A 15109-nucleotide genomic window follows, 5' to 3' on the forward strand; every position below is an offset into this window, starting at 1 on the left:
TCTACTATTGCTGTAATATTTGTTAGAACTTACACTGTTCTTCAAACAGGTTTGGATATGGCCCCTCAGAGTTTCCCTTAAAACAAGACAAAAAATTATTTGCCATGTAGTTTTCGTAGGTTTGGGAAATAGTCACATAACCAAGTCCAAATTGCATGGAACGGCAAGAATTAATGGTCCGAACCAAAATGCTCCATGAATTAAAATTTTACTAAAACATAATGAATTCTTCCAAGAAATTAAAAAAAATTAACATGATTCTGTCAATTTAAGGGCTTATTCTAAAGAGATTCTAAAGCTGGCACAGAACAATATGACGCAGACTGTTACATAATTGTCAAGCGGAAGGATGGAAACAATCAAAGCTTACACTAATAGCTAAAGAGTCACTAAAATCTTTCTAACAGGATACAAAAACAGGCAAGTATTGCAGCTCTGGGATACAAGGCATTTTTGTTTAAAATAACACTTGGCCAAAAAACGAAAAAAAAAAAAAAAGAAAGAAGAAAAATTATAGGGGAAGAGAGAGTCAATGGATAAATCAAACATAGGTGACAGGGAGTTGACGGTCTGAATTGCACTGGGATATTTTGGGAGGGCAGCAAAAGGTTTACAAAGAGCAAAGTCAAGGCTGACAAATTAATGGCAAGCTCCCTGACTGGCCTTCCCAACAATAACTTCAGCCCGGGAACGCTGCCACTTGGCAGCCTCACATGTCCCATGTGTTTCAGACAGGAACTGAGCGTGCCATCCACACCCGCCCCATTTCTCACCATCCTCTTTGGTCCTGGTAAAGATCTGCTCACTTCTGACGCCATCTCCGGCACGGGTGAAGGCCAACACCTGGATGCTGTAGTTGGTATATTTCTCCAGCCCGTCCAGCTCCAGGGAAGGCTGCGTGGTGGTGACATTTTTAATCTCGCCCAGCTCTGGAGGACAAGAAAACACAATCTGGTTACTGTGGCCATGGGTGTGCGCCTTCCCCTGCACTGTTGCTTGCTGGCCAGCACGGGCCACGCGTATCTGTCTGTCGCACCCTGAAATTACTCAAGGGGGCTGTGCGCAACCTTCGTGTGACACTGACAGTACACAGAGAGTTGGACAAGATCATTCACACCAAACTGCCACAGGACACCGGGCGGAACATGGTCTGAAAAATCAGAGCAATTCACTCCAAGTTAAGAGTTATAAAGCCACCACCAGCACGGGGGCTGCCACCCCGGCAGAGTCCTCCAGCAGTGGCTGATCAAGCACGTCCCTCGTGCCTGGACCGCAGGAAGCTTAGGACCACAGATCGCTCACTCTGTAGACATATTGCTAACTGATCAACAAGAAGCTTCTGTAAGTCGGGTTTTGTTTTTTTTGTTCAAAAACCCCCTCTACTTTAACATACATGCATTTTTAAGTATCTAACTTCTGAAATGTTTGAGCTGAGATGAGGTGGCTTAGTGAACTCCTCCTTCACCTGGCGTGAACTCTCCTAGCATCCTTGCTGAAGTGACACGCTGACGTGTCAGAAACTTGGCGTTGGATAAAAAAGCTTCGTTTTCTGGAGTGGGATCAGCTAATAATATTCAAAGATGGAACGTTATGCTCACCCGTCTTAGGCATACTCTACGCGGCAATTTGAGAAAACTTATAAGGACGTGTTGAAAACTTATAAGGACGTGTTGAATACATCCACGGATGTTCTGGAGTTTGAAAGAAGCTACCTACAGAGGCACCAGAGCAGGAGAGAGCGGACTGAAGAACTGCTCACCGCTAGGGCAAGGGGCCCTTTGGGGAACGTTTGGTACCAGCTGCGTGCCCGGAGTGCCCGGTCACTAAGAGAACTGGGTGGGAGGCGGAGGTCCAGGAGCGATTCTTCCTCGGGTGGCTGGCCATAGTGAAGGCCACCTTTGCACTCATTTAGAAAGCAATAGGGCTGCTTGTCAGCTTCTCCTGCTGTCTCTGGCATTAGTAAAGATAACTGACATGCCGGGCACACTTACTTAGGTGCCAGCACTGTTCTGGGTGCACGTTAACTCTTTTAACCAGCACAGCAATCCTGTTATTTCCAACATCCATTCATTTTATAGGCTAGGAAACCGAGGCAGAGAGGGGGTCAATATCTTGCCCAAGGTCATGGAGCCTAGCCTAGTGGCCGAGAGCATGGGCTGTGGAGCCACAGTCCGTGGCCTCATGTCCACAGGCCACGTTCTCAGCCGCTCTGCTGTGGTTACTCTGTGGAGCTGTCATGTTGGCCAGATTACGTGGACTCTCTGCCAGCTTGGTTTCCTCTTCCTGCTCTCTGTCTTTCTTTTCTCTTATTCTTCTAGCATATTGAACAGACATTCAGAGATTAATGGTCACCTATTTTGTGATTATGATCACTGTGGAATATCTTTTTTTTATTTCTACTTTTGTCACCAAAAGGATCAGGGTTGAACTGGATATAAGAGAAAAGTTAAATTTAAAATAATGCATGGGGTGGCCAAGCCTTGCCACACACGTGCCAGGGTGCCTCTGTGTGGTGAGGGTTGTGAGAAGAGTAGGGAAACGGACACATGAAGGACGTTGGGTCACAGACACAGCCCCAGACCCGAACATGAGCCAAGGCCTGTCACCACCTTGAGCAGACTAGGGGCGAGTTCTGGGGGCAGGATGCTCTGCTGGGGGGAGAAAGCAGACAAGAAGGACAGCCCCCAAAGAAGCTTTTGGCCTGGTGTCTTCCGGGGAGGCCAGCAGGCTGCAGACTTTTAGGGGATACAATTTGGAAAGCTCCATAGATGGTTCATGGAAAATGAGAGCAATGTTTGCTCATACTTGTGGCCATCGTGCATTCAAAGTCAGCAATTGTTAGCCCCAGATGGGGGAGAAATTCTCCCCTCTGAAGGAAGGGCCCACCCAAGGTGACCATCAGGTATCTTTCCGTTATGCTATTCATTTATAGTTTTCATTTTCCAGAACATAACTAATATATGTCAATTGGGTTAGGATAAAAACCTCAAATGCTAATGGAAAAAGTTTAAGATCTCAACAAGATCTTTTCAGATTTAGGAACTTCTACATTGTGCCAAAGATTTCACACACCCACCCACACACACACACACACACATACACACACACACACGCAATCAGGGAAAATTGCAACTAATGGGAGGGGTTACACAGGGGCTGTGTGCCGGAGGCTGGCGATGAGACCTTGACTAAATCATTCGACCTCCTGGGGCCTCTGCGTGTTTCTATCTTTAAGAAGGACCCAGGGGTCTCTGTCTCACAGAGAAAGTAATATCAGGATGTGGAGAAAGTTGTGCTGATCCCGCAGAGCTGTTGCTGAATAAGACACAGTGATAAGGAACAGAGCGGTTAAGAGAGAAGGGCAAAGTGGATCGCCTTGAGCTTTCTAAAGAAAGCAACAGTTATGACAAAAGAGTTACATCTGCTCATGAATTACTCTACCTATTACAATTAATATTTGGATGTTGACTCACATTGGGGTTCATGTTGTCTTGAGGAACTAATTTATCACGAACCACGAATACGATTGCAGTCAAAACCCCCCTTCAAAATGAACTCCCAGAGATTTCTAACACTACTTGAGCACCGGAATGGACTCTCCACACGAGCCCCTCGGCCCTCTGGTGGACGGTGTTTTCCTGACCGGCAGAGACTTGATGATTAGCAGATATGGGGGAAACCGGAATGAGAATGACGAACAAAGCCAAAGGCAGAACAGCACGCCTCATTTGGCATTTAGTTTAGCACTTGTTCTTTTTTTATGGCTTAAACATGGATTTCTCTCTCTTACTTTTCACAGCTCCGAAAGGGTTATTTTTTTTTTAAATATGGAAGCTAAATAATAGTGTTCAGTTGAAGTTATGTGTAAAATAATATGAAATAAATACACAAAAAATTCAGAAATCATACTATTTCTAACACAAAATTTTTTTAAAAGACTTCATATTTTAAAATAAAATAGTTTAATGTCTTTATTACCCCCTCCCTCGTTCTCAAAGGGTTTTAAGGAAGAAACCAAAATAGGGGTGGAAATAACTCCTCTGAAGCCCCCAAATGTCCCCTCCCACCACAGCAAACACCCTGGTTGGTGCCCGGTGTTTCTCTGCTTCAGAATCCAACACTTTTGTCTTGAAGAAAGCAGAGATGAAAAGTGGCTCAGATTCAGGTGGAAATGGTGACTTTTCCTAGTGCGCCATTTTCCCAGCAATCCCAGATGAAGTGCTTCTGTCAGGTCTTAAAAATCAATCAACTCACTGATGACGATGAAATACTCAGAAATTTCACCGACCTGTATATTTAACCTGCCTTATTAAGGATATTAACCAGTTTCATTTTATTTGATTATGTTCACAATAACAAAATGCTTTCTTATACTTATTTTTGAAAGTATTTGGGGCAATTGCTAACCACAGTGATAGCAACAATCTCTGTCTCTCCCACCCGCTGTGTGTGTGTGTGAGCATGCGCATGCGTGTGTATGTGTGTATGAGATGTTTTCTCAAGGGTTAGCAGGTGTAGTTCTTTTCATAGTCACTGTATGTTCTAAGTCTGTGGGAAGCTCGGGGCCACAACCTGAAGAGTTTGTGAAAAAGCATCCAGTAATTCCACAAAATTACCCGTTAATTCATAAATGTCATCTCTCACGGGTAGGGAAAGAGTTTGTGTTTCTGAGGGTTTCTTCCTATTATCTTTTGGAAACTAAGCACAGAACTTCTGCAGAAGACATTAAGCACCTCATTTTGATCTTAATGCAGTGAGTAAAAGTATCCTTAGAAACTATATGCATTTCCAAGTATTCTTTATTTAAAGAATTTTACTTTTTTTTTTTTGAGGAAGATTAGCCCCGAGCTAAAATCTGCTTCCAATCCTCCTCCTTTTGCTGAGGAAGACTGGCCCTGAGCTAACATCTGTGCCCATCTTCCTCTACTTTATATGTGGGACGCCTGCCACAGCATGGCTTGCTGAGCGGTGCCATGTCCGCACCCAGGATCTGAACCGGCGGACCCGGGGCCGCCAAAGAGGAATGCGCGCACTTAACCGCTGACCCACGGGGCTGGCCCAATTTTATATTTTTGAATATTCATATTTTTAAACCTTTGAAAGTGTAACATTCACTGAACCAGGTCAACCACATCATCCATCGTAGAACTAAGGTGCTAACAGGCAATATTAGCAAATACGAGTAATCTGTGAAAATATGGACGAAGAGCCACCACTAGATTCTGGAAATATTTCCAACAAGAACAAAAAAAGAACAATTTTAGTGTAACACCGCCTTTAGGTGAATACGTCAGGGTGCTTAGTTTCACCTTATTCAAGATGAGGATTAGAAACCAGGACAAGTATATGCAATAATATTCTATGGTATTGTGTCAGTGAAATAGATAATTGTGCAAATTTTCATTGATCTACACTTTACATCTATGGAATTTTTAAAAGTTTTTCTTTGGAGGGGAGAGGGTGGAATTGTGAAAGAATCATCTACATAAATGTGTCCCTCTACGTGGTTGGCTGTACATTATCGGGCTTATGGTTCTGTATTCATTAGACTCTCCCTTGCTCACTAGTCTAGAACATCCAACAGGGCAGACACTGCATCCTCAGTGTCCAGCATGAGCCTAGCACAGAGCTGATGCTCAGTTAACAGGTCTGCTGGGAGATGGAGCAGGCGAATCTTTACAGAATGCCTCCCACTGCGGGCTGCTGTGGGAGGTGCTACACTCAATATCAAGAGGAATTGAGTCTGATCTTCAGCCTTGAGAAGCAAGCCTGGTTACAGACATAAATAGCTAAGGCTCAAACAGTGCTACTTATTTAGCAAGGTAAGCTTATTTTGCAGTGTGTCTTCTTTCCTTTATTCTGGCACCAATAGTGGTACCCCTGCAGCCTCTGAGGCCCTGTGTGCTTTGTTTACCTGGATGGGGCAGCGACCTGCATGGCAGAGCAGACCCAGGTGGTCCTGAGCAGGGTGGGATCTGCTCTGGAAGCCGTGGCTGCATTTGCCCAAACTCAGAGGTGAGTGTGCACCAGGAGACCACAGCCCGGCAGAGAGGCTGAGAGAAGCCCCAAACCAGAGGGGAGGTGCCGCCCAGGGGCAGGGAGAGCAGGAGGAGGCTGGAGAATGGAGAGCAGGGGAGGACGCACTGCGGGCGCCCAGGTCTTGTGAACAGACCTACGGAGGCCTTTTCTGTTGAGGGCAGTGGCGCAGGTGTGCACCTGTCATGCTCACAGAGTGGGGCGTAGCCTGGCCCAGCACCCACCATCGGAAAGCAAAGACACTGAGATGTATTCTCCCCAAGAAACTTCTGGCCCCAGTCTTACTGCCACCTGGACAGGTACTCTCTCATTCAAAGCCTAGGCCAAACACAAGGGAAATTTGTGTCCTAAAAGTTGAAAGAAAAAACAAACACAAAGAGACAAGAAGAAGAAGGAAGGAAGAGAAGCAGGAGGAGGGGGAAGAGAAGGAGAAAAAGAGAGAGAAGGAGGAGACAAAAATGGACAGTTTGGGATTAAAAGGCTTCTCTTGGGGTAATAATATTCCTGTCACGATGTTCTAGCATTCTCCCTTCTAGTCCAACTACAGGAATTTAAGAAGTTTCCCTGCCGAGTTCTATTTGGGAATAGGAAGAGGTCAACGTTTTAGGATACGCATCACGTAGAACTTTCTAGATAGAGATCAAGGTTTTGGTGCTGTCTGCAGAGGCTTGACATAGATACTCATAATTAGGAAAACACATCTGTGCCTAGATTTCCCAAGTGCCATCCCCCTCCTATACTTCAAATTGCTTTTGGAAGGTGTGTGATGTTTTAAACAGCTGTATATACCTGTTAAAATGTCAGATGAGAGATAAGAACAGAATGATGTGGGGAAAAGAGGAAAGTGACCTTTGATAAGGAGGTGCGTGCTATATCCTGAATCCCGTGTGTGGGGGGTATCTGCAAATTCCATCCTACTTTAATCCTCTTACCTCCATCCATGAGGTTGGCCCAGTAAATGACTCTGAACCCCTGCAGAATTCCATTCAAGGCTTCCTTGGAAAGTGTGGACCAGGATATTGAGATGCTTTCTGGTGATGTTGCTATGGCTTGGACATTTTCCGGGGGATAACTGGGCACTGGAAACAAATAATTAGAATCTGTGATAACCGTGGGTGGTTTTATTAGCAAAGCAATACTGCGTAAGCAACATTAGTTTCATATTTCAACGTGCAAGCAAAAGAAAAAAATGCACTCCATGCCCAAAATTAAGGAAAAAAATGAGTACCATTTCCCTATGCAAATATCATGATAATTCAGTAAAATATAGTGTTCATGCACGTGTCCCAACGTGCTTCCACAGTCTCTCTTTCCAGCTTCACTGCTGCACTTTTAAGGAGACTGTTCTGGGCTTAAAGAATTGAGGACACTTCAGCTGTTATGGCATGAGTAAAGGACCATTGCTTGACTGGTCTATTTTCCCATTATTCTTGTAAGTTACATTTTTCTCCATAGAGTAATTCCCTTGGTATTTACTAATACCTAGCATATAAATTGGAGGCCTAGCTGCTTAAAAAGAGCTAAAAAGCAGACATGTAATTGTAATTTATTCACTGCCCCCTCCCCATCTGCCTCCCTGCCAAAACTATAACATTCTGTCAGAGGAAAGAGAGAAAATGGACTAAGACGCTGGTTAGAAGAAGATCTGAAATAATTTTCACATTGAGTTTATGCAAACCTTAAACGTTGTGGCTGGGAGAGGGGACAAAATATTGACTGAATCACATCCATCAATGAAAAATGAGCTTCGAAGTGAAAACCAAAAGTGGCACATGTAACCACTCTTGCAAAGACTATGAAGATGGGATGAAAATCCCGGTCTTCAGGGTTCTAGTTATCTAAGACTTCTCTTCCTGTAAAAATGGTCAGAAATTATACATACAAGTCACTGCGAGCCTCCTCAAACCTCTGATCAAGTGGTTAATTGCACAAAGGTGATTGCAAAGCAAGCTTGCTGCCTTAAGACCTAGACTTATTGCTGCAATGACTCCCGTATATTGTCTCGCACCCAGCAGACTGTGCCTCTGCACACCAGGGGTCTCTGTCTTTTCAAGCTCTATTGGAAATGGGAGCTTTTAGGTCATTTTCACTACGACGTAACAGAAGGGGAAATTAATTCCTCATGGCCACTAGGGGGCACTCGGTCACTGTGAGATTTGCTCTGGAAGTCTGCTCATTCTCGTTCCCTGGTCTCAGAATGCTTGAAAATAGAAAGCAACCTTAAAAAAAAAAAAAAAGAAAGAAAGAAAGAAAAGACAAAAAGAAAAAAAAAATCCTCCTTAACATTGATTTGAGAGAAATTCTTAGAAAATCAATTTCTACTTTCTGGGCAGACTTCTGCAGTCGTAGGAAGAGCCTTCGCTTCCCTCAGGAAAAGCCCCATTCTCGTGCTGGAAATGAATGGGAAAGATGCTGCAAAGGGAGGGGATTTCGGCTTTGTAATTGGGATCTGTCAAGGGCGGGGGGGCATCAAAGCAGTCAGCGAGTTAATCAGGGCCAGCGTCCCCACCAGCCACCCCAGGCCCCAAGGGCCCAGCGCCTCTGGCCTTTGTTACTACAAGGCCAGCAGGGTGCCCCACTGCAGGGAACCCAAGAGGCCACCAGAATGAACCAGTGAGGAAGGAAAGGCGCCAGCCCGGGGCCCCAGAACCTACCATCCTCGAGGGTGCTGGTGATGATTTCCTGAGAAGAAGGTCCCGTCCCGGCCCGGTTGCAGGCCTGCACCACCAGGCCGTACTGGGTGAACTTATTTAGGTTGTCCAGCGTGTAAATCTCACTGTCCCCAGTGGTGTCAATACTGATAATGTTGAATTGGAAGTTGCCCCCAGTGCTGTACTCGCGGTAACCTATCTGGTAGCCACGGATCATCCCATTTTGCAAATGTTTCTTGGGAGCCTAAACAGGAGAGAAAAAAAATACACTAAAGAATACTTGAGGTATGAAACCCGCACCCACCCACTTCTTACGGAAACAAAAACAAAGTCGAATCATCAGAGTAATAGTAATAACGGCATAGTAGCGATTACGTTCATAGTTGAAACTCATATGTGGAGCTTGCCCTTGGCCAGGGCTCTTCCTTTGCCTGTATTAATGTACACAGCCCTCACTGCAACCCTCCGAGGTGGCACAGATGGTGCCACAAATGACCCTCCTTTGACTCAGCAGATCACACAAACATAAGGGACAGAAGGGGAACCCCTGCCACCCTGCCGACCTCTCCAACTGGTGGCAAAGGTCCAGAAGACGGATTGTGTACAGCAGCCCCACACAGCACCACTGATCTTCATGTATTCCTGCAAAATCGGCTGAGCTCGCTACGCTGTGCCAGACTGTTCTAGGTACGGGGGAACAGAATTGAATTCAAAATAGACCCTGCCCCTGTGAAGCTTACATTCTAATGGAATATTCCAGAATAAAGGTGTTTCCAGGTTGAAAGCTGGATATGGAGGGGAGACCACTGCTGACAGGACGGCAAACCTCTCTCATTAAGGCCTGAGTTGTTTTGGAGTCATTTTACCGTGATTTAAACCGGGGAGGCTGCATCTAGAGTTAGCTTCCCTCTGCCAATGATAGAGACTGCCAAACCCACGGCAGAACAATCTTGGCTGACATGTTGGATACTTTTCAAGTATAAGAACAACACCAAAGTGATGTCGGTAAAGCAATAAAGTTTTTTTAGACTTTCAAGCAGTCAACAGTTACGTGTGTGTGCAAGGGTGCATGCATATTTGCATTACGTCTATCTGTGCATGTGTGAATGCATATGTATGTGTGTGTGTGCACGTGCGTATTTCAGTACAAACCATAGATTTAGATCTCTCAGGGCTCTGAAAAGTCTTCTCTGCTCTGAAAATGCTGACAATCCAGCTGGAGAAAGAGAATAAACACTTGGGAAACTATAGAGAAATCTCAGTGTGGAAGCATATGCTACTGCACGGTGAAGGCCAGCAGGCAACCAGAAAGTGGCAAAATGGAGAGCGTTCTGAAGCAGTCAGAAGAGGCCCACCCCTGGTGGGCTTGGAGCACTGGCCTGGGCTGTGGAAAGGGTGCTGAGGGTGTGGAGGCGGAGCCTGCAGAAAGGGGCAAGGAGAGACTGAGCCAGCTGCAATGGAGCAGAGGGTGCTTGACTCACAGCAGTGAGAAATGGCAGCGAGAACAGACAGGGTGGAGCTGCCTCCTGGGGGTAGTCGTTGATCGCCTGCAAAATGTGAAGGAGAAGAGTCCACACAAGGAGAAGCCAGGAGAAAGAGCGAGCAGGCAGCAGCATTAATGAATCCGGCAGATATTTATGGATTGCCTAATTTGCCATCCTCCCGGTGGGATTACGTGCCCCGGGTCTTTAGGTATTAGTCTGAGCTATTCAAGAGCAGCAAAAACACATTTCTTTTTTAAAGTAAGTTCCTTCATTTACGGTTTTCTTGGCTTCCAGTTGCTTTTCTCAACAACCAGCGTGATTTCATACATTTAAAACATGGTGCTGATAGACATAAACGAAACACTCATGGAAACCGTGACTTCCGTAGTCAGGTTGGCACAGTGGACCCTGACATAGAGCTCAGATCTTTCTCATGTCAGGCAGATATCTATGCACGCCTGTTTTTGCATTGACGAACTATGACTTTTCACTTTGCTTTAAAATTGAATCTAAAGATTTTAGATGTTGATAATTCGATTACATGTAATTTGTTTGACCACAACCACTGAATTGCATTTGTATCAACAAAATTAATTCCCCTGAAAAAGTCAAGTATAAGTCAAACAAAGCAAAGATATTTCTCTTATTTCACAGTTTTTTTAATGTTAAATACAGTGATCCAAATATTATATATTTTTTCTTTTTTTTGCTGAAGAAGATTAGCCTTAAGCTAAAATCTGTTGCCAATCTTCCTCTTTTTTTAGCTTGAGGAGGGTTAACCCTGAGCTAACATCTGTGCCAATCCTCCTCCACTCTACATGTGGGTTGCTGCCACAGCATGGCTGATGAGCAGTGTAGGTCCATGCCCAGGATCTGAACCTGCGAAGCTGGGCTGCTGAAGTGGAGTGAGACAAACTCGACCACTATGCCATGAGGCTGGCCCCCTAATGACATATTTTTTTTTAATTTAAAAAATATATTAATTTTTCAACTGGTTCCCTGTGTGGGTTTAATTCCCTCCAAGATATCAAGTCAGGATGACACTATGGGGGCTACGGAGTCAGCTCAAGAAGGAAGTGTGCACAGTGCAGACAAATGCCCACAAGCAAATGTTTATGCACCACACACAATTTAGCGAAATCTTCTACAAGTGCGGGAACTTGCTTGCTGCCATTAGTTCCTTGGGTTTGGGGAGATTAATCATGCCTGTGATCTGAGTGCACGGGTAGAGTGGAGGAATCTTCCTTTTTTCCCTCTCCATGGGGGAAAACACATTCTAATCCGCTTAAGTATGATGGACAACACAGATGATTTTGTTCTGTTCAGTGTCAATATTTTGTTAAAAATAAATAGAATATTCTTTACATTTTTCTTAGAACTGAATTTTAGTCTTGTTAATTCTAGAATGACATAATGATTATTTTGCCTATTAGGTCCTTCTGCAAAATATTTTGTATAAAAATTATTTTTTATTTTTTTCTGATAAAAGTACACAGCCACCACATCTACACAGTCACTATTGACACTGGATACATTTTGCTTTATCTAAGTGAGGTTGAAATCTGTTTTTGCTTTTGTTTTTCACATGATTGTCTCCATACTCTGTATAATTTGGTGCCTGATTTCTCACATTTAATATGCTATTCCCATGTTTACTTGACAGTCTTTAAAAATCATATTCCACAATTGATGTTTGATTTTATCTAACCATTTTTCCATTGTTAGCCATATTATTGTGTTGTAATTTATTTTCAACCACAAATACTGTGTTAGGAAGCTCTGTAATACAGTTTCTGTGTTTTTAAGTTTATTTATTGGATGCAAGTCCCCCCAGTGGATGACTGTCTTATTTCAAAAAGGTTGTGTCCCAATTGCCTGTGAATGAGATAGGATTTTGTGTTATTCTCCCTTTAGATGTGCAATACAATATGACAACTTAAGGGACTGTATTTATCACAAGGAACAAACATGGGTGCTCTCCTCCAGTTTTCTTAATATTCCAGTTTTGAAGAGATATATGTTGAGTAGGGTTGTGGGTTACTTGAAGGTGGTAGTGTTTTCAGCTCTTTTCCTTTCAGGATTCTAACACAATCTATGGTTGTCGTGCAGAATGAATTGTTGCAGCTGAGAAAGAAGGAATAGATTTTTCTTACAAATGGAACATGCACTTTTAATTCCATAGCTTGTCGGCCTTCAGAAGGTTTTAAAAGAATCTAAAAAGGTGGTGGGGCCAGGAGAATGGATATGAGGTTTTGTTGTAGCATGATGAAAATGTTCTAAAGTTAAATTCTGGTGATGGCTGCACCGACCTGTAAACATGCTAAAAACTGTTGAATTGTCCATGGAAGGCAGTGGATGCGACAGTGTGTTAATTTCATCTTAATGAAGTTGTTGTAATAAAAGGCAGTGTGCTGAAATCATCTCTAGGCTACTTATCTTTCTAGTTCAGTTATAACAATAGCTCCCCTGGCCCACGACAATGACCGCCACCAACCAAAACTCACCACTTGTACCATCACATCTTCGCCACTACCACCACCAACATCAACATCATCACCTCTTAGCACCACCACCACTTCCTCCATGCCCCCACCACAACCACTACCATCTATCGCTGCCACCACCTCCGCTACCACCATCACCACCACTGCCTTCACCACCGCCACCACCTCCACCACCATCACTGCCAATGTCACCACCACCTCCTGCATTAGTACCACCACCACGAATAGCATCTCTACCACCATCCCATCAACATTCTCACCATTGGTACCAACATCACTGCCACTATCATTACCTAATGCTACCACCGCTTCTACCGCCTTTACCACCATCTCTACAAAACATCATTGCCATGACCTTCAACACTTCCACCCCATCATCACTGACATTACCATCACCATCACTGTCACCACCACCGCCACCATCTCCATCACTGTCCCAGAACCAACATCACTGCCACCGCAATCACACTATCACTACCACCATCTCCACCACCACCTCCACTCGTTGAACACTCACTTTTTACAACCAGTGTAATAGGTAAGATACATATAAATATATATAAAATCCCATTTGTCCTGACAACAACTCCAAGGAGTCTCATTATCATTCTTTATAGATGAAGAAACTGAAAGTCAAAGACGTTAAAACATCCTCCTCAAGGTAAGCGTGGAGTTGGAATTCCAACCTAGGATTTTCTAACAGTTGTGTTTAGTCTCCACCATTCACAGAGCCTCAAATAACTTTTCTCCTTTTTGCAAAGGTTGTTAATTAAGTTTGTAAAGTTATACTAAACAAAGCATTTTTAGTCACAGAAAAATTTAACAAATATTATGAAAAGAAAGTATTATGTCTTTATGCACAAAAGCAAGCAAACAGTCTAACTATATCAGGTAAAGTTTAAGTTCTATTATTAATTTGTAGGCTAAATAGTCAGATTCGAATTTGGAGATGTTTTTACATTAAAGAAATCCTCAAGGGCATATTTAAAAACACAGATCTCTTTCTTTTTCTTTCTTTTTTTTTTTTGCTGAGGAAGATCAGCACTGAACTAACATCTGTACCAATATTCCTCTACTTTATATGTGGGTCACTGCCACAGCATAGCTGACAAGTGGTGTAGGTCCAGGTGGAGGATCCAAACCTACAAATCTGGGCCACTAAATTGGAATGTGCTGAACTTACCCACTATGCCATGGAGCCAGCTCCGAATCTTTTTTAAAAAAATCCCTAAATGCAGGAATTTTGTACATTAAGTGTAGGAAATGTTAGGGGTTGTGAGGTAAGTTTCAAAGTTTTTTGAAAGTGACCTTGGAGGCTCTTACTGAGTTGTATGGAGACAAGCCAGTGAGGGCAGAGGGTGTGGATCAGCCAAGGCACTCTAATCTGTCTGGCAATGGGCTTCATATCACCCAAAGACAAGTTGGTACATAATACCCTTTACTCTAAAAATTGTTTTGGATGATGCCTTCAACATTTCTACTTGGAGCAGGTGTCTACTTGGAATCAAGGGAGATCGTTGGCTGGTGTGTGTGGAGAAGACATCCTAGTGGGGAAGACAGTTTCAGAGCACTGTTCTCTAACTGTTCAATAGCATCAAAGAAAGATTGATGAAATGGTCAAAAATCATCATTTCCTTTCACGAAGCTAAGTGAATGTAGTTAATGGTGGGGTAGGAAGAAAGGAAAAAGAAGAAATCAGGTAGAAATCTTAAAACATATTTTGAATCTGGTTTGCATGATACTGGAGAAGACAAATTTCCTAAGAAATCACTTTGGCATCACGTCTTTATCCCCAAATCTCAGTGGTGCCTGTTGGGAGATCTGAACCCTGCAGTAGTCTTTCCAGACTAATGTCCCCTGGATGTTCCTTGATGACTTAGGATCCTCTCCGACTGTTTGAATAAGCATGAAAATACCTGCTCTCTCACATTTCCCCATGCCTGAGAGCCCTCATCAGAGAATGCTCTCCTTACTCCTTTCTACTGTCAGAACCTGCCTCCTCCTCCACGGCCAGCTCAATTTCCAACTCATCAGGAAGCTCCCTTTGGCTGCCTGCACCCAAGGAGTCCTCGCCTTCCTCTGGTCTCCAGCGGCACTCATCCATCCACCATCAGCTCAGCAAGAACTGATCACTTCCAGCTCCTTTTGTGGCTGCTGTTCCGTTCAAATGTCTGGTTACCAAGCCCTTGATTGCAAACTCCGAGTGAGCAAGGATTCCCACAAACATGATTCGGATCTCGCCTACTCTCCTGTCCAAATCAGGGCTTCAGCACAGTGGACATTCTCAGAAAATGTTATTGTAGATGAAGAGAATGGTTTTAAGCATATATGAGGGGCAACAAAAGTGATGGGTAAGAATGACGTCGGTTGCAGGTTTATAATCTGATTGGATAAAGGGCTAATGTAAAGTATATAAAGATGGAAGAGATGCCTG

At 43.8% G+C, this 15109-nt stretch overlaps 1 protein-coding gene across 7 annotated transcripts in view; it reads right to left on the reverse strand.

The window, feature by feature from the left end:
- DSCAM (DS cell adhesion molecule) overlaps positions 1 to 15109 on the reverse strand; it is a 695956-nt gene that overhangs the window by 92240 nt on the left and 588607 nt on the right. For all 7 annotated transcript variants that reach the window (XR_011534071.1, XR_011534072.1, XM_008538164.2 and 4 more), the window contains 3 exons: positions 8691 to 8931; positions 6969 to 7115; positions 774 to 929 (listed from right to left, as the gene is read on the reverse strand). Coding sequence is in view for 5 of the 7 variants with exons in the window: in XM_008538164.2 (XP_008536386.1) it covers positions 774 to 929; positions 6969 to 7115; positions 8691 to 8931 (544 nt within the window). In the remaining 2 variants the exon portion in view is untranslated. The remainder of the gene's footprint in view (positions 1 to 773; positions 930 to 6968; positions 7116 to 8690; positions 8932 to 15109) is intronic.

Source organism: Equus przewalskii, chromosome 27, assembly GCF_037783145.1.
Source record: "Equus przewalskii isolate Varuska chromosome 27, EquPr2, whole genome shotgun sequence".
Lineage (NCBI taxonomy): Eukaryota > Metazoa > Chordata > Mammalia > Perissodactyla > Equidae > Equus > Equus przewalskii.